Genomic DNA, 21,226 nt, shown 5'->3' with positions numbered 1-21,226 from the left:
CCATGTCTGTGACCTTGGGGAGGCTACTGCAGTTTCCAGTGGAGAGAATAGGAATTTGGAACTCTGGTGGTGGTGGAATTATCCCTTTGTTGTCTCAAAATTTTGTAAGTCAATACTAAATCATAAATAAATAAATAAATAATACAACTCAGTAACAACAACCACCAAAAAAAAAAAAGAACCTAATCTAATTAGTGGGCAAAAGAACTGAAATCAGTTTTCAAAAGAAGTTAAAAAAAATTCCTCTTCCCTGTTCATTACCCATTTTGTCTCACTTTATTGTCTTGCCACCTTCCAGAAACCAAGTTGTAGATGCTACCATGATTACATCCCGACTTCCCTGGGCAGATGACTTCACCAATGTGTCCTGGAACCTTACCTCCCCAGAGCTCTAGCCCACTAGGAAAAGATATAAATCGGCTTATGGCATGGAACAAACCGCCAATGCCAAAATCCAGCAGAGAAGCAATTATAGAAGCCAGAACTCCTACCTTCTGCACCCCAAAACAACTTTGTTTCATACTCCCAGTGGGGGAGAGGTTATAGGAGGAAGAGGATAAGAGGGCTCTGAACTCCAGCTCCATCAGGTCCCAGAAAGAAAAGACAGAAAGGGGAGAGAGATACCTGGATGTAGTAACAGGGTTATGTGTGGCTTGCAGGGGAAGAGAGGACTGGGCCTGGGCGAAAAAGGGGGCAATTATATACAAATGTAGACAGATAGTTGTAGAGATGACAGTTAACCCATGTCTGCAACCTTAGGACAACCTCAGTGGTTTGTACTGGAGGGACTTTGGATTCAGAACTCTGTTGTTTGGGAACAGTATGGAATTATACTCCTGTTGACACGTAATTTTGTAAATTAATAATGAATACTAATTAAAAAATTTCAAAAAAGAAAAAAAATTCCTCTTTACTTACATTTCAAAAATATAAAGGAAAACAACAATGTAGTATCATCTCATGAATGGCTACATCAACAAAACAGTAAATTACAAATGCTGGAGAAGTTGTGGAATAAAAATAACTCTGTTGTACTGGTGGGAATACAAACTGGTTCAGTCCCGCTGGGAAATAGTATGGAAATTTCATAGACAAATAGAACTGAAAGTATCTTATTATCCTGCAATACCTCTCCTAATCATAGATCCAAAAGGTATGAAAACACTAATTCAAAGGACATACAAACCCCTATGTTCCAAGCTGCTTTATTCACAATCACTACGGAGGGGAAAGAATATCAAAGCCAATCAACAAATGTCTGAATAAAGATGTTACGAGAGATATATTCGATGGAATATTACTCTGCAACAAAAAGATTCTATTGTGTCATTTGAGACTAAGTGGATGGAAGTGAAAGTGATTATGTTTAGTGAAGTGAAGTTAAAGTCAACTACTGGATGGTTTTGCTCATATGTGGAATATAGCAAATTGAAACTCATGAACTTGCCCAACAAACAAACAAAAAGTAGTGACCAATTGCCCCTAAGACTTTTTGAAGACTATAGTTGTTATCATTGGGATCGATTTGGGAGAGGGGACACAGAACTTTGGTAGTAGGTCAGGTGTACAACTATACCACTTGTAATCTTAGAATCTTGCAAAGCATTATTATCTCACTAATGAAAAAATAGAAAAAAAATAAAGGAGTAAGAAAATCAGCATAGTACTAAAAATTTTTACCTTAAAAAATGAATAACCATCAAAAAGTAAATAGTAAAGCAAACTATAGTTTGTACAAATCACTAAAGTGTTACACGGAGGGCTTGCAAATCAGTTCACCCAGATAGTGTGAATGCTTTGCCCTATGTGCAACCCAGGTTTAAGTTCACCCCCACCAAAGTGAAATATGCCTCAGTGGTTTAAGTCTTTTTTTCTCTATCAGAAAAAGTCAGCTAAGAGCAATGAAGCCTCTGTGGCACCAAAGGGGGAAAAAAAAAAAAAAGGAAGGAAATGCCACATAGAAATCAGAGACAATTTGATGTATTACTCACTATGCTGGCAAAAACTGAGAAAGAAAATAATAGCAACAGCCACAAGGATATGGGGGGAAAAAAGGGAAATTCTACATTATTTATAGAAACTAAATGATACAACAATTTGAGAATGACATTTGTAATATTTACAAGAGTGGAGTACCTACCTCCAATTATTTGTATAATTAATAATTGTACAACCAACATCCCAAATACCCTAGAAAAGCACTTTCACCAGTTTGTAAGAAGACACTAACTAAAATGTTTATAGTAGCAAAGATCAAAAACAGTTTAGAAATTCGTGAAAAGGGGGACTGAAAATAAACCTGTATGTCTATGGAGGGATACTTAATTTTAGTCAAAAATAAAATGAAGAGATACATCCTTTTGAAATATATTTTTGAGAAAATATTTTAAATATACAAGCATTCTAAAGCTGATTTGTAACCAAATATCATTTATATAAATACAGCTCAGATTCATAAAGCAATACAATGTTTTTCAAAGATATCTTTTCCCTAACTTTCTCTTTTTCTGTGGTTTGAGTATCATATTGAATTGTTCCTTCAAGAGGCAGAAGCTCAGAAAGAATTAAAAGTATATGGAATTTATTCATAAAATGGCTGTCTAACTAAAGAGATGGAGTACACAGAGTTCATTAGAGAGAACTGACAAATTAACTGTGACATAAGACTAGTCCTGTGAAAGGAGAAGCTGGATAAAGACTCTCAGATCACAGACACAAAGTTGCCACCATCAGAGGAATCCCATCTCATCAGGGAATCATTCAGGTTTAATAGTCTTCTCCACTATGTCAATAGATGGAAGAAGCTTGGTTGGTCTATGGTGAAAATTATGTTGGAACTAATGGAATGTCATCAAAGAAGAATCAATAAAGCAAGTTCTCTCCAATACTTTCTCCTCAAGGGAGATCTCAGCAGTGCACTTTATTGTCACTAGACAGACAGTAAAGTGAATGGCATAATTTAAAAACATATAACAGATTTCTTCTCACTAGCAATGGAACATCATGTCCACTGGATGCTTTCTATTTCTATTATTGAGTCAATGTCCTCATATTTATATATCTTACTAGAGTGACTATGAATGTTAGACAACTTGTCAGGCTGAACTGAATGCATAACAAGTCATAATAAACAGTAAACTCAACACCTACTCTTGAAAAATGTGCTTGGTTCAGATAAGCCTTACAACTACAGTGGTTAAAACAAAACATGGCCTTTTCAGATAGTAACTAGGAATTGAAAACATATTTGTTTGCACATTTAAATTTACCTATAAGTTCTAATGCAATAAGTCAAAGGAAATGATACTAAATTAAAATAGGATTACTGGTCACATAACTTAAACCAGATGGCATAAATTAAAGGGAATACTCTGAACAATGATGTGGTTATTGAAACTCATGAAATGAGAAACTTTGAGAATCTGGCTTCATCTATAAAAGAAAGAAATAATGCCAGATGAGCCAAAAGAAGCTGGGGCTGTGGAAGAGATGGTAGATGCCAATCAAGAGGAAGCAAGCACTTGCCAAAGTTAGAAAAGCACCCCCCACACACACACACTTTTCATCTGCACTATTCCAGCCTTTAGGTCCATGATTGCTCAACAATTTGTTTGGCTTTATATGTTAACTCTCTTTTCAGCCACCAGGTTCCAGATGCCATCAGGATGCCGGCCAGGCTTCCCTGGACTGAAGACCCCACCAATATGTCCTGGAGCTCCGCTTCCCCAGAGACCCACCCTACTAGGGAAAGAGAGAGGCAGACTGGAAGTATGGACCCAGCAGTCAACATCCATGTTCAGCAGGGAAGCAATTACAGAAGCCAGACTTTCCACCTTCTGCATCCCACAATGACTTTGGGTCCATCCTCCCAGAGGGTTAAAGAATAAGAAAGCTATCTGGGTGGGGGGATGGGATACAGAGTTCTGGTGGTGGGAATTGTGTGGAGTTGTACCCCTCTTATCCTACGATTTAGTCAATATTTCCTTTTTATAAATAAAAAATTTAAACAAAAAAGAAAGAAAATGAAGACATGAGAAGATCCCCAGGGACCAGAGGGTAGCTCACGTGGTTCAGTACACACATTACAGTGCACAAGCAGTTCAAGCCCTTGGTCCCCACCTGCAGAGGAGAAAGCTTCAGGAGTGGTGGGCTTCAGGTGTCTTCTCTCTGTCTCTTTCCTTCTCTACCTCCCCTCCCTTCTCAATTTCTCTCTGTCTCTATCCAATAATAAAAATAACTAATTAAATAAATAAATATAAAAGATAACCCCCCCAACTCTCTTTCCTTTTATTTTATTTATTTATTTCTAATATGATGGTAATTTTTCCTGGCCAACCTCAAAAGAAAAATCTTCTGGAATAGATTAAACAGATAAAATGAATTTTCGTCATAGTTATATTCAATAAATATTAAATGATTACTACATTGTAGGCTCTGTCCTAAGTATTTTGCATTTAATAATCTGGTTATAATTTGCTTCTCATTATGGCATGAGTACAATTATTTTCATTTTCCTTTTCAAATGAGTTATATTAGCTGAACCAGCTCAACTATATGTTCCACAGTGTACAAAAGGATAAACTAGAGAAGAGGTCAGGCAGTAGCGCAGTGGGTTAAGTGCACATGTACAAAACACATGGACTGGGATAAGGACCCTGGTTCGAGCCCCCAGCTCTCCACCTGCAGGGGGATCACTTCACGGGCAGTGAAGTAGGTCTGCAGGTATCTATCTTTCTCTCTCCCTCTATGTCTCCCCTCCTCTCTCAATTTCTCTCTATCCTAAGAATAGCAGCAATGACAACAATAATAATGACAACAAGCATAACAACAAGGGCAACAAAAGGGGAAAAAATAGCCTCCAGGAGCAGTGGATTCATGCAGGCACCGAGCCCCAGCAATAACCCTGGCAGTCAAAAAAAAAAGAAATCTAGAGAAATACTATTTCAATACGAAAAGTGAATCTACTAAGATCTACAAAAAGATCTTGATGGTGTGAAGGAGTAGATTTTGAGAGCAGGAGAAATACCTGTAGGTTACAATGGAACAAAATTATAGTGTAAAGTACCCAATTTTATTCCACTCACCATCTCAGCATGAGTATTAATAGATTTGTATGGATCTTTGCTAAATTCTATACCTAGAAACCCAACTCCAGGCCTAAAGCATTTATTGTTGGGGTAGCTCTACAATTAATCATTTAATATTTATCCTTAAAAAAGTTATTTGTCAGGGGCTGGGTGGTAGCGCAGAGGGTTAAGTGCACATGGTGCAAAGCACAAGGGCTGTTGTAAGGATCCGGGTTCGAGCCACCACCTTCCCACCTGCAGGGAGTCCCTCACAAGTGGTGAAGCAGGTCTGTAGCTGTCTATCATTTTCTCCTTTTCTTTGGCTTCCCCTCCTCTCTTGGTTTCTCTCTGTCCTATCCAACAACAACAATAGTTATGACAACAATAACAACTACAGAGATCGTAACAACAAGGGCAACAAAATGGGACAGATAGCCTCCAGGAGCAGTGGATTCGTGGTGCAGGGACCAAGCCCCAACAATAATATAATAAAATTTAAAAAGTGATTTTGCATTATATTAGTATAGAATGGACAGCCGTGACCAACCTAAAAAATAAATCTGAACTACCTCCAATAAAGAATCCCTACATTTTATGTCAGGCAGTTGCACAATTTAAATCTTTATAGTATTTGACAAATTATGTGTGAGGTTAAGAGTAAAACTGCCTTCATCAGCAGAAAAGAGACAAAAGTGACTTTTTAGTGACAAGTTCTCAATATGTTGAAGAATGGTGAAGTAGGAAACCTAAACATCCCCTAGGTGTTACTAGGAAACTCATTGCAGACTGTCAGTCAATGTAATTGACATAAAGAGAAAATAAAATCTACTCTAATATAATGCTGGGAGTCAATGTTAATAAAACATGGCTGAGGAGTCCAGAGAGTTTCTGAAACATTCCAAATGTAAGCCCATTGAGAACTGCATGGCTCTTTTTCTTCTCAATGTACAAGTCAAAATATGAAAGGGGCTTTCCTGAAGGATTTTAAGAAAGAATTAGAAGTGCTGATTCCATTAGAAAGAAATAGCATTAAATGAATTGATATGGAAGATGGCCATTCAATATCACTAAGTGAACAAAAAGGATATTTTTGACATTTATGCAAAGTAAGATAGTTAAAACAGATGAAGCAGTAACAATTTAAAGAAGCTCCAGGGTTTCCTTCAGCAGAAAGTTATATAAATTGTCACGTCTTTAAATGTCACTGATGCTTTAAGGAGTACAGCACATTTCTGAAAGCATTACTTTTTAGTTGCTACTTTGGCACTACAGATAGGTATTTCAAGCATCTCTGTAAAAACATCAGTCTCCTCCTTATGGGAAGCAGATATAAGCTCTAAGAATAAACAAGGAGACACTGCTTTCATTTCACATTTCATTCTCATTTAGATATGAAAAGAAATGGAAGGGAATCAAACACTACAAAGCACCGTAAGTATAAATATGTAGCTGGAGATATATCTCATCAGTAGAGTACAGGACTTGTATGTTTGAAGCCTCAGGTTCGGTCTGTGGCAGTGAATATGCTACAGCAGTTCTCTGGCCTTGTAGAAATAGGTGAGTCCCTTCACAAGTGGTGAAGCAGGTCAGCAGGTGTCTATCTTTCTCTCCCCCTCTCTGTCTTCCCCTCCTCTCTCCGTTTCTCTCTGTACTATACACCACCAACAACAAAAATAATAACTACAATGCAAAACTACAAGGGCAACAAAAGGGAATAAATAATAAATGAATATAAAAAAATAGTAACTCTCGGGAGTCAGGCGGTAGCGCAGAGGGTTAAGCACAGGTAGAGCAAAGTGCAAGGACCTGTGTAAGGATCCGGGTTAGAGCCCCAGGCCCTGCCCCCTGCAGGGGAGTCGTTTCACAGGAGGTGAAGCAGGTCTGCAGTTGTCTTTCTCTCACCCTGTCTTCCCCTCCTCTCTCCTTTTCTCTCTGTCTTATCTAACAACAAAGACATCAATAACAAAGATAGTAACTGTAACAGTAAAACATGAAGGGCAACAAAAGGGACTAAATAAATATTAAAATTAATAATAACTCTCTGGCTGGTGAAATAGCTCATTTTGATAGGGTGCTGCTTTTGTTATGCACAACCTATGTTCAAGCCCTGCTCTGAACTGCACTAAAGCTTCAGCACTGTGCTCTTTCACACTTTCTGTTTCTAAAACAGTAGTATTAGTAGAAGTAAAATAAATATTTAAAAATAATATGCAAATTTAAGGGGATATAATTATTCTTATTAGTGTTCTGCATTTTTCTTTTTCTTTCTTTTCTTTTTTTTCCTTTTCCTTATTTCTTGACTTACTTTCTTAGGTCACAACAGATTTCTCATTGTCCTCTTTCCTTGTAAAGGCATTAGATTTTCTTTTGTACTGTCAGTGCACTGGACCTATCTAGTTTCTGACTTGCCTCTTGCCTCTATTTATGTGATGCTTAATGTCATGAGGTTGTTGGTCCTCTTCTAGAGTTTTAAGTTCCTTACAAATTCTTGCTACCAGCTCCCCTTACAACTTATCTCCAAGCGTTGTTCTATATTTTCAAGTCTGCATCTTGATTTTTACAAACTTCTTTTCTGAGGTAAAGACAGAACAAACCCAACAATTTTCTAGAAGATTTTATCAGGTAGCCGCATAGGCACTAGCCATTTTATATTAAAACATATCATTCTATGATGAAGGGTATGAAGTCTGCAAATGGACTTAACAGATGGGAATCTTTGCCACTTACTAGTTACATGCCATTGAAGACATTATTTCATCTTCATGGAATTTTGTCTGCTTAAATGAGGTCAAGGATAGTATATAAATAATTACAGCATATATATCCACACCATAGCCACAACCGAACTTCTGTGCCCCTACCCTCACAGTGATAACCACCATAATGCTCACAAAGTCCTAGGGATAGTTTGACTGTTTGTTTGTCTTTTCAGGGCCATGTATTCCAGTCTCTAAATTGCACATGAGTGGAACTGTCTAGTGGCTGTCTTTCCTCTCTATTTATTTTGCTAAGCATAATTACCTGTCTGTCTTGAAATCTATTATTCCTAAAATGCAAACAAAAGTAGTTCATATTATTTTTATATAAACAATTCAAATAATTAACTACTATAAGCTAGTACATATCTGCTAGATAGATTTTTTTATGACAAGAGTAGTATCCCATGAAATATATATATTCCATACCTTCTTTAACCAGACATCTGCTGATGGGCATTTAGACTGCTTTCAGTCTTTGGCCACAGTGAATAATACAGCTATGAACAGAGGTATATATGTCCCTTTGGATAAGTATTTGCATATTCTCTGGGTAAATACCTTAGAGTGGTATTGCCAGGTCATAATGTAATTCCATTTTTATTTGTTTAAGGACTCTCCATACTTTCTTCCAAAGGGGTTGTATCAACTTTCATTCCCATCAGCAACGTAGAAGATTCACTTTCTCTCCACAACCTCACCAGTTAGGGAGTGTAATACCTCCATTTTTATTCTTTTCTTTCTTTCTTTCTTTCTTTCTTTCTTTCTTTCTTTCTTTCTTTCTTTCTTTCTTTTTTTCTCAGAAGTGTTTTAGCTATCTGTATTTTTTGTGGTTACACACACATTTTTGGCTAAGTTATTCTATTTTATTGAACTATTTCCTTGGGATCTTGATAAGTATTGCACTAAAACTGTATTTTTTTTTCAGGATAGCCAGTTTAATAATGTCTATTCTTCCAATTTCATTTATTTTCATAATTTTCACTTTCTTTTAACAGTGTCCTGTAGTTTTCTCTGTGGAAATCATTAACCTCCGTTGTAAGATTCACTTCAAAATATTTTATTTTGGGAGGTCAGACTGAAAGTGGGATTAAGTTCTTCAAGTCATTTTCCTTTATCATTTACATGTAGAAATGCCAAGTTTTATGAATATTAATTTTGTATCCTGCTACACTACTGAATTTACTAATTATTTCCTGTAGATTTTTGGTGGAGTCTTTGGGGTTCTATAAATATATTAACATATCATCAGCAAATAATGATAGTTTTATTTCTTCCTTTCCAGTATGTATGCCTTTAAATCTCTTTCTTGCTTTTATGAAGGATTCTTAAGTATTTGGGGACAATCTTCTGATGTCTATAATTTATCCCTCCCACACACACACACAGGCATTTACATATTTTGAATTTCATGGAAATCTGTATTCTAGCTAAGTGTTGTTTTCTATTTTTTTCCTCAGTTGACCAACAAAAGTTATATTTGTTAAGTACTTGCTGCTTGATGGCTTTGACTAAGAGCACAACAGTGATGTATTTGTAAAGATCCCTATAAGTTGACTAGAAACTAGCGTATAATTAAATTTCTTTTTCAGATATATGAAATGAATACAAATGGAGGGTGGTAGTTGGTGTCAAAAGGATGAACACTTGACCACAATGGCATTTATTATCTATGTATCCTTTGGCAAGTAATTTTACTACAATGAACTTTATTTTGTGGTCTCCCCTTTAAATATATGTTTGAACTACTTTTCAGCACCAACAAATAATTTTAAAAATCAGATCAAATGTTCACATTATTTCTCTTAATTGTCTGTTATTTTATAATCACATCATATGTCTAGGTACTGTAACTTTCCCAAAGGTTAGCCTATAGTACATAATTATTTGAATTTTCAAATGTAAAATAATACTGTCTACTTTTGTTTGTACTTTAGTAAGAATAGAGAAATCTCTTAGAACCCACATAGGAAAATATATAATCTCATATATAATCTCATATTAAGCAGCCCAATGTCTAATTTTTCAAGAAAACGAGGGCTAAACGAGTAATCTAAACTATCTTATACATGATACACAGGTGACTTTTTAAAATATATATATATTTTTTATTGTTGTTGTTATTGATGTTGTTGTTGCATAGGACAGAGAGATATGGAGAGAGAAAGGAAAGAGAGAGAGGGGGAGAGAAAGCTAGACATCTGCAGACCTGCTTCACTTCCTGTGAAGCGACTCCCCTGAAGGTGGGAAGCCTGGGGTTCAAACCGTGATCCTTATGCGATGATCCTTATGCTGGTCCTTGCACTTTGCGCCACCTGCGTTTAACCTGCTACGCTACCGCCCGACTCTGGACTTATTATTTTTTTAATCAGGGTAAGAAACCAGACAAATTTACAACCAAACGTTTTGTGAACACAGATATACTAACAGTATGATTTTGTGACAAGATGATATGTTTAGGCAAATTATGTGTTGTTATATGTGCTTGAATGAATGGTGTTTCCATAATATCAACTAGAATTATGCTGGCTATCTTTCTTATATCAGTTCTCACTGGGTTTTGCTTTAAATCTTCTTATGTGTTATATGGGCTACCTTGTATTGAGTCTTAAGTTGTGACCCGTGGGTGTGAAGGACATCATGTGTCTTTTTACCTCATGTCCTGAACTGTTTATTACATACACATAGAAGGGGCTCAACATAAATTTTTACAACTTATATTTAAATATATACATATTATTTGAATTTCTTAAAATGTAGCATTTAACGTGAAAGTTTCTAGATCATTATATACAGTAATTAATAATGTTACATCAGTTGCATATTCTCAGTTTATTAATTCTGATTCATCATTTGCATAATGCTCACAAAATATGCAAGTAACATTTGACTATAAAGCCAGACGCCAAAATCAGCAAACTGATTTTTCATATTTTTAAAATAAATTAACTCATGTAGGAGCAGTTAATCCTTGATGTCAAGCAATGCTGCTTTTTCCCCTTAAGTAATTTAAAATATAATTTCCCCCTGGATTTTAAAGGCACCGAAATATGCTATATTGAATAAAATCAACTCTGCTTGGGAAAAGAATGACACACTTCATATAGTCTAAGAATAAATTGTCATAGACTGATGCAGTTTCTCTTAAAACACATTACAATTCAACCTGTGAATTATTTTTTAAAAAATCTAATTCTCCAGTTCACTCAGAAGGTGCAATATACTAGATTTTAAACTGTTGCACTGATATTAAGGTATATTGAAGTAAAAGAAAATGTATAGTGAAGCAAATGGAGAGACATGATTTTTAATGGTTTTGTATCTCAACAAGTATGTTACTTATATGCTACATTAATATGATGATTAGATGTGTAGTTGACTATAATTTATTTATTATTTACTAATATCATGAGAATATCTGTTTTACTTATATGGATGATCTGTATATACTGAATCAACATATAGATGGCTATTAGATACATTTTAAAAAGAGAGTGTTTATTATCAATTGTCAGAGAAATTCAAATCATGACAATAATGAGATGTCATATCATACCTATACCTGTAAGAAAGACCTATGTCAAAAATACCAGAACAGGAAGTGCTGGTGTGTAAAGAAAAAATGTTGTCCTGTATATTCTTAAAAACCGTTTAAGACGCGGGCGCCAGGCAGTGGCTAGTGGGTTAAGCACACATGGTGCGAAGCACAAGGACCATCTAAGGATCATGGTTTGAGCCCAAGGCTCCCCACCTGCAGGGGGGTGCTTCACAGGCGGGGAAGTGAAGCAGGTCTGCAAGTGTCTATCTTTCTTTACTCCTCTCTGTCTTCCCCTCTCCTCTGGATATCTTTCTATCCAACAACAATGACAGCAATAACAATAATAATACTAACAACAGCAATGATAAACAAGGGCAACAAAAGGGGAAAAAATAGCCTCTAGGGAAGAGAGTAGGTCCCAAATATGGGAAAGGTGTATAAGTATTGTTGGCTGTAAACCCCATCAATTTGATATGATTGGGGGGCCCATATTCAGCTTAGGAGTCTATATGACCTCTGCATCCCTATAGATCTGACCACACATTCTGTAGTCATAAGTAGGAATGTTCCAAGCTGCCCCAATATCAGGACCCATCATCCTCCAGTGTAGCATAGACTATGTTATCCGGGGAGTCGGGCTGTAGCGCAGCGGGTTAAGCGCAGGTGGTGCAAAGCACAAGGACCAGCATAAGGATCCCGGTTCGAACCCCGGCTCCCCACCTGCAGGGGAGTCGCTTCGTAGGCGGTGAAGCAGGTCTGCAGGTGTCTATCTTTCTCTCCTCCTCTCTGTCTTCCCCTCCTCTCTCCATTTCTCTCTGTCCTATCCAACAACAATGACAACAACAATAATAACTACAACAATAAAACAACAAGGGCAAAAAAAGGGAATAAATAAATTTAAAAAAAAAAGAGTATGTTGTCCATACTCCCTCCCTGATCCAGCTTTCTGGTCCTTTTTCCAGCCATGACATCATCTCCCCAGACAATAACTTGGATTCACCTGCATATCAGATTTCAGGGCCAGGAAGGAAGGAAGGAAGGAAGGAAGGAAGGAAGGAAGGAAGGGAGAAAGAAAGAGAAAGGATGACCTAGTATAGCCACAGGCCCTATGGAATATAATTAAAATATGCCGACTAGCTATCTACAAAATGGAGATTTACACCCCCCCCCCCAACTCTTCATCTGCACTATTCCAGTCTTTAGGTCCATGATTGGTCAACAATTTGTTTGGGTTTTTACATTAACTCTCTTTTCAGCCACCAGGTTCCAAATGTCAGCATGATGCCAACCAGACTTCCCTGGACAGACAACCCCCCAATGTGTCCTGGAGCTCAGATTCCCCAGAATCCAGCCCCACTAGGGAGAGAGAGAGGCAGGCTGGGAGTATGGATCCACCTGTTAAAGCCCATGTTCAGTGGGGAAGCAATTACAGAAGCCGGACCTTCCACCTTCTGCATCCCACAATGGACCTTGGGTCCATAATACCAGAGGGTTAAAGAATAGGAAAGCTATCAAGGGACAGGATGGGATACAGAGTTCTGATAGTGGGAACTGTGTGGAGTTGTACCCCTCTTATCCTATGGTTTTGTCAATGTTTACTTTTTATTTAAAAAAAAAAAAAGACTCCAGGAGCAGTGGATTCATGGTGCAGGCACCTAGTGACAACCCTGGAGGCAAAAAAAAAAAAAAAAAAAAAAGGTTCACGCTGCCATGGAAAAGAAGATTTCTCAATATATTAAAAATATACTACAGTATTATTCAGCATTTCTACTCCTAGGTATCTATTATTTTTAAAAAGCTGGCTGGGAGACAGCATAATGGTTATGAAAAAAAATTTTCATGACTGAGGTCTATAGGGTTTAATCCGCACCACCATAAACCAGAGTTGAGTAGTGCTCTGGGCTCTCTATCTATCGCTATCTCTTCTCTCTCAGTAAATAAATAAATAAACAAAAGTTTTAAATAAATTTAATAAAAACAAAAATATGAATCTATAGCAATATATGAACATTCATATTCATAATAGGGCTATTTATAATAATCAAGATACTGAAATAGGTCAAGTGCCAAATTAAAGATGAGTACAATGAAAAAGTTATGTATATATCACTTAGTTACAAGAAAAAATTGAGTCTTTTGCTACAACACGGGTAGACCTTGAGGATCACACTAAGTAAAATTAAGTGAAAAGTAAGAAGTATGAACTCACTCATCTGTGGGACATGGAGACAGTAAGTGAGGTAACAAAACTAAATAAAATCAAACCCTCATAATCTGACAGCTGAGAATTTACCAGAGGAAAGGGCACAATGATGCTATGGAATCACATTGGTGGTAGGTGTGATATGCAACACATACTTTTTAAGAGTATGAAAATTGACTCCTAAAACTTATACCATCTTATAAACCAATAATTCCTTAATAAAATGTCAGTCATCTAATTTTTATTTATTTTATTTTTAATATTTGTATTATTGGATAGAGATAGAGAGAAACTGATAGGAGAAGAGGAGATAAGGAGAGAGACAGACAGACAGACAGACAGACACCTGCAATCCTGCTTCACCACTCATGAAACCTCCCCCCTGAGGGTTGGGACCAGGGGCTCAAACCTAAGACCTCAAGCACTGTAATGTATGCACTTAATCAGGTGTACCACCCTCTGGCCCCCATCATCTGATTTTTATAAAGGAACAAGTAAAATTCAATGATCATAAAATGGTGCTTTTAAAAAACTGCAATGAAATCATTAAACAAAAATTTGCCCTTCCCCCCAAAAAACCTACATACAGAATTTAGACTTTTTACAAAAATTAAATCAATTTAGATCATAAGTTTAAACATAATGTGTAAAGATAGAAAACACTGAAAGGATAATGTCCGAGCACACAACACCCTTACCTTGCAATGTATGTTTCTTCCTTCTCATCACTTTTTCTGTTGCCTTAATATTGGTCCAGAATGAGAAGTTACCACATGATCAGAGGCAAACCAGAAGTGTGAGAGAATGACTTCCTACTGCACTATCCTTGGCCATAGGGGTGGAAATTAAAACAGATGTGCTTTTTTTTTTTTTCCCTTCCATAGATAACACAGTTCTAAAACATATTTTGTAAAAAGCCTATAAAGTTGTTGGAAGACCATTTCTCAGTGGAGTGTACAATTTAAGTTTTTTTTAATTTGTTTTATTTTAGTGCATTTCTCTCTAGCTCTAATTCTAAGTAATCACTCACTTCTGAAATAAACGTACTGTATCTAGTACTTTGTCTCCAACAATGATGTCTGGAAAACCCAGGCTAAATACAACATGAATAAATATTATTCATCATTCTAATCATCACAATAAAATTTGAACCCAATGCTTCTTCAAATTAACTTTCCTATTTTTTGCATTATAATTGTTGAAACCTTAAATTTGATTTCTAATTATGCTTAATTGACTATAACTATCTGTAGTTTAACTTTGTGGTTTCTTGGCCTTTTAAAAAATGTTTTGAAAATTTGAAAAGATTTATATATAATGAATTCCTTGCTGAATACTTTAAACACATTTTTTTATTATCCTTATTGATAGGATGGAGACTGTCAGAAATTGAGAGAGAAGGGGGAAATAGAGAGGGAGAGAGACAGAGAGATACCTGCAGCACTACTTTACCACTGGCAAATCTTTCCCCCTGCCAAGTGGGGGCTGGAGGCTCAAACCTAGATGCTTGCACACTGTAACATGTGTGCTCAACCAGATGTGCCACTGCCTGGGCCCCTGAATGCTTTTTATAAAGCCAAGAATTCCCTTCTAGTGTGGATAATAACTTCTGTTTTTACTTATTTATCTTTTAGTTCTGAGCTTTCCTGGGCATATCAAATCACATTATAAATATGCTAGCAATTATACAATTCTAACCTAGGAGTTTCATCTTTTCTTGTTCTATAAAAGGTCCTATTTATAATTATAAATTCCCCTTACATATTCTTTTTCTTTTAGATAAAGTATATAAATTGGAGTTCTACTTGTTATCCACATTTATTCTTCTATCTCTATGGTCTCAAACATGGAAATAAGTTATCTAACTCCAGTGATCAATTATAACACATGTATACAAACTTTGGCAGCCTGTGTCCATAAGTTCCTATAGATTTCCCTCACTTCTATTTAGAAAAAGAAACTTAACATAATGGAAAAAACAGTAACTAATATTTGTTAATTAAAATATGTCATGTGACTTTAGTGAGGAAAAGGTACAGAAAAGAAATAAAGAAAGGCCAGAGTACTGCTCAGCTCTGGCTTATTATGGTGGTGCTGGAGATTTAACCTGGGACTTTTTGAGGCGCAGACACGAAAGCCATTGTGCATAACCATTATACTGCCAGCCTTACAAAGGCTAATATTTGGAGAGTACTTTTTATGTGTCAGGCTACACTGTCCATTACCTATTTCATTATTTTTTACAGCCATAGCACATGGTATGTATTAAGATGCATCTCATAGTTAGGATAAGAAAATGATTTTCCAAGCGAGACTAAGTAATATTCCCAACATTATATATTCAGTGTGACAGGGCAAATAAACAAATGTTCTATCACTCCAGAACTGATAATTTTTTGAGATTTTTTTAAAAGCTTATTTTATGAGAGGAAGAAAGAGAAACCAGAGCAGCACACAACTCTGGCATATACAGTTTTTGTAAACAACTCCAGACCCCAGACATTCAATTCCTGCACTCTACCTGAAATAAAATGTTCCCCAGTTCCACAATAGACAGACAGGTGGTTCTACTGTTCCTGCATTTCAGCAAATCTAGGGGACTAGAACTGTAAACAATCAGGCTGGATCTTGATGTTTTGCAGAATGTAGCCAACCAAATTGTATGTTTCATATTGTATTCACTTGCACCTTGGCAGCCCAGACAAGGCATGGAATGTAACCAGTCCACCTCATCCTTCATCTTACTGGTACCTTGATGACTCACAATGTGAACAATCCATTCGCACATTGCCTACCTTATAACCAATTTAAATGCACCTTTTCCAAAACCACCCTGTAACCAATCAATGTACGCTGCCGCCCGACTTAAAGGGTATATAAGCGGCTTTCCAAATCAGGTGGACAGCCTAGCATGGCAAGAATCCATTAGATTTCACTGGTCTAATAAAGTATCTCCCTGCCCTCCACGCGGTCTCAGCCTAAGACTTGTCCTTTGGATCTGCTGCACACTGGAGCTGAAACACCTTGGAGCTGTAACATTCAGAGCTGTAACACTTGGAGCTGTTCCACAGATATTTCCACAATACTACCCACAAAAATATCTTCCTTTTTTTAAATCTTTATTTATTTATGGGATAGAGACAGCCAGAAATTGAGAGGGAAGGGTGGGAAAGGATGGAAGAGAGACAGAGAGAGATACCTGCAGCCCTGCTTCACCACTCACAAAGTTTTGCCATTGCATGTGAGGACTGGGGGCTTGAACCCAGGTCCTTGAGCACTGTAACATGTACACTCAACCAGGTGCACCACCACACAGCCCCAAAAATACCTTCCTTAAGCCAGAGCTATTTTTAATTATGGTTACGTATGTTGACTAAATTCTATATTATAAGAGACAAGGAAGCTGATAGTATATACACCAGGCAGAAAGAGAAAGCTAGTGATTATGAAGTTGGAGGGTTGAAAACATAGAGAGAGATCTACAAGAAAGCTTTTGATAGATGGAGTTATTCATTCGGCTTGGAAATGCTGACCAAGAAAATTTAAATTAATTAGCATTTTAAGTGGTCCTTAAATCAAAATAAGTCCAAAAAGAATGCATGTATTAGAATTTCTGTCTCAGGTGATTCTAAATACTTGCTTTGGTTATTCTTTCTTTATCTTCTAAGACATCTTGTTCAAACTTAAAGATAACTGCAGATGGGAGTCAAGATCAGTTTATAACCCAAGTTCTTAAATTGTAGGTCAGTGCTTCTTCAATACAAACTTGACAAAGATATGTATTTGTTTCTGAGCATTCTCAGCTATAAAAGTACTGTGAAAGAAAGACCATGATAGAGAACAGTAGAAGATATGTTCAGTCTTCATCCCTTCGTTCTGGCTATAAGAGATTGCTAAATGAACAAAAAAGAAAGAGGGTCTTATAAATCATAACAACAGAAAAAGCTACATCTATACATGATAGCAGCTACATCAGCTCGTACTAACAGATATAGGGTAGAATGTATGTAAATTCACATAGTTAGAATGCCACTTACCTTGAGATGACAACATGGGACTAAAAGAAAATGCTCAGTGTCTTCATTGAGTGGAACTTGCAAAGGCAAACTGAGTAGTGTAAAAAAAGTATTTATTTATATATTTTTTAAGTAACATCACCAGTGTTAATGGTGATTATATGTCATAACAAGCATCTGGAAGAAAACTTACCAAGAAAGAAGAGACAACACCTAAAAGAGCAAGACTATAAGCAGAAGTGGGCCCAAAAGCCAAGTCAAGGGAAGAATTCTATTTCCTGACTTAATAAAATTTACTGGAAATCTACAGAATTGTTAAATCAGGATGTGTTAATGTGCTTCTAAAGGTAAAGTGTTAGAACAGAGATGCAATTTATTCTCTTTGAACTCAAAAGATGCATGCAAAATTTGTATGAGATATTAACATTTCTGTCTAGAATATGGCACATATAATTCATTTGTTGAAGATATATTTGATAGTGTTTTGTACTTTTACAAGGGTGTAACAGTATTTTCCAACAAGAAGAATGACAGCAGCAAACAGACTTTGGAAATACATCAGGTCATAAATACCTACCTAAAAAATTGAAGTGCTTATTCAAGCTTAACATTATAGTTCTTATTTGCAAAAACATCTCAGCATGAGTTTAAAAAAGTAGCTGAAATAACATTAAATGGTATTCAGTTTTACTTTGAAGTAGAAAAATCTACCAAGATGCGTATTTTGATATGTAATTAGTCAAGTAGAAATGGAATAAAATGAGAAGCAGCATGATATACTGGAAAGATCAACAGATACGTAGTCATAAAACATACAATCATGTATTTATACTTAGATTTTTTTTTTACTCTCAAGATTTAAATTACATTTTGGTGCCTTCAATTCTCAGCAAACAGAATACCTAAAATTCAAAAGAATAACAATACCAAGTGTTGGAAAATGTATAGAACAGCTAGAGAATTCATTAATTTTATTCATTTGTACTTATGGAATTGAAAGAGTTCATCTGCTTGGTAAAACACTGTCAGTTTTTTATAAGCAGTTTAGTATATGTGTATCAAGCAACACAGTCATCTCACATATAGATATTTAGTGAGGACAAAGGAGTATATCTACAGAAAGATATGTATATGAGTGGTTGTGGAAGCTTTAGAGAGTCAAACATGAGGAGTTCTTAATGTCAATGAATTGATCAGAACTGTGATCAAATCACGCACTGTGACCACTTAGCAATTCTTCTTCTAGCGTTTGCCCTTCTTCCATAGCCAGTCAACAGCGTCAGGTTGAGCCTGATGTAAAGTTTCAAGACCTCCTTTGAATCTGGAGAGGTGGCAGTCGTTGACTATGTGGGTCATAGTCTGTCTGTAGCCACAGGGGCAGTTCAGGTCGTCTCTGGCTCCCCAGCGATGGAACACAGCACGCACCGGCCATGGCCTGTTCAATAGCGATTGAGGAGGGCCCAATCATAACGTGCTAGGTCAAAGCCAGGTTGACGCTTGCAGGGGTCTGTGATGAGGTGTTTGTTCTTTACCTCAGCTGACTGCCAACTCTGTTTCCAAGAGTCTGGAACAGAGAAGTTCAGTGTAGGCATAGGGGACCAGATTGGGTGACGAGACGTCAAGTGTTGGACAGGGTGGGCGAAGATATCCACGTATATTGGCAGGTCCGGTAAAAGGAGCCAACTCACAGACAGGGTCTAAGAAACAAAGCAAAGGCCAAGACAAGGGGAATCCGGTCAACATTGGTAGGGACTGCCCCATTCTCCAAAAGGAGGTTGGGTTAACATACTCTGCCACTCCAACATACTCTGCCACATCCAGGAAGATGGGTCCTGGAATGAGTGCAGCCTGGAATGTTCCTAGCTAAGACCACAAAAAGCGAGCTCAGACCTACAGGGATGCAAAGGTTACACAGGCTTCTGGACCCCAGATCAAATCGACGGGGTTTACAGTTAACAATATAGTTATATAATTTTCACATATTGGGAGCTACTCTCTGCACTGATCCAGCTTTCTAGTCCTATTTCTAACTATGACATCATTTCCCCAGACAATATCTTTAGCCCACCTGCATGTTAGCTGACAAGCTCAGGCAAAAATCAGTAAAGTCACAGGCCCCTTGGAATACACCTAAAATAGACCTACTAGCTTTTTCCAGAATGGAGACCCCAAATCTCATCTGCTATATTCTTAGGTTACTGATTATTAAACAATTTGTTCTGCTTTATATCTTAATGGTTTTTCAGCCACCAATTTACAGATGTTAAGATGTCATCAACCTGACTTCCCTGAGCAGATAACCTCACCAATGTACCCTGGAACTCCACCTCTCCAGAGCCTGCCCCACTAGAGAAAGATAGAAACATTCTGGGAATATGGGTCAAACTGTCAATGCCCATGTCCTGTAGAGAAGCAATTATATAAGCCAGACCTTCCACCTTCTGTGCCCCATAATGATCCCGGGTCCATACTCCCAAAGAGATAAAGAATAGGAAAGCTTCCAATAGAGGGGATGGGATGAAGAACTCTGGTGTGGGAATTGTGTGGAATTGTACACCTCTTATCTTACAGTCTCATAAATCATTATTAAATCAAAGAAAGAAAGAAATAGACAAGGTGAATCGTCAGTGCCCTGTAGTTTATAGAATCAGATTCAGGTACTTAGAAGTGGGAAGAAAGAAGCACTCCCAGAGGAGGTTGGAGACCAAGTCTCCATGATGGAACAAGACAGTAGTTTGGTTGAGGGGAAAATGTACTGAGATTTCTTGGAGAAATGTGGAAATGCAAGCTTGTGATGACAACAATACAGTCCTGTAAATCAGTATTTTCTCAATAAAGTGATACTGAAGTTGGAAATAAAAATTAAAAATACAGAAAAGGAACTACCTACTGATACATGCAGTAAGATAAAAAGTTTGGGAAACATACTGAGTTAAGAAGTCAGAAATTTAAAAACATACGTTTTAAGAGTCAACTTGCATGGATTCTAGAAGAGGCAAAAGTTAAATATAGTGACAGGAAACTAATTGGTTTCTTTGGGTCAAGGACAGGTTGTCTGGGAAATGACATATGGGAATTTCATGGATATTTAGAATGTCTGTAGTTTAGTTTTAGTGTTGTTAGTGGTGTTGTACAGGCATATAAGGTTGTCAAAACTTACTAAACTACATATATAGGCAGTGCGCCAGTCGCGGTCACCCAGGAAGGCCACCATGCTGACCCGCTTCCTGGGGCCGCGGTACCGGCAACTGGCCCAGAACTGGGTCCCCACGGCCGGCGTGTGGGCGGCAGCGGGCGCCGTGGGGCTGGTCTGGGCCACCGACTGGCGGCTGGTGCTGGACTGGGTGCCCTACATCAACAGCAAGTTCAAGAAGGACTGAGCGCGCCCGCCGGGGCGTTGCTCCCCAGGCGGTGTCTGTCTCTCCCCCTCCTCTCTCCGTGTCTCTCTGTCCTGTCCAACGGCGACGACGACAACAACAACAATAGCCACAACAAGACTACAACCACGCAGGCCACAACGAATAACGAGATCTTTACTTGGTGGAGGCAGAAATGAGAGGTAAGAGGAAGAAAGACCTGCGTCCCAGCTCGCGCCCCTGGGTCCTGGCGCTGAGGCCTGAGGTGCGCCGCCACCTGGCCACCATCAA

General features: G+C 37.5%; 1 protein-coding gene across 1 annotated transcript; it reads left to right on the top strand.

Annotated features, from left to right (window-relative positions):
• Positions 1 to 20,760: 20,760 nt before the first annotated feature.
• On the top strand, positions 20,761 to 20,982 carry LOC103122908 (cytochrome b-c1 complex subunit 10). The gene has a single exon (XM_007533522.3). It carries the CDS (start codon positions 20,792 to 20,794, stop codon positions 20,957 to 20,959), a length of 168 nt encoding a protein of 55 aa, XP_007533584.1. The 5' UTR covers positions 20,761 to 20,791; the 3' UTR covers positions 20,960 to 20,982.
• Positions 20,983 to 21,226: the final 244 nt, after the last annotated feature.

The sequence above is a fragment of the Erinaceus europaeus genome, chromosome 12, assembly GCF_950295315.1.
Source record: "Erinaceus europaeus chromosome 12, mEriEur2.1, whole genome shotgun sequence".
Lineage (NCBI taxonomy): Eukaryota > Metazoa > Chordata > Mammalia > Eulipotyphla > Erinaceidae > Erinaceus > Erinaceus europaeus.
This window is presented reverse-complemented; position numbering and strand designations above follow the sequence as displayed.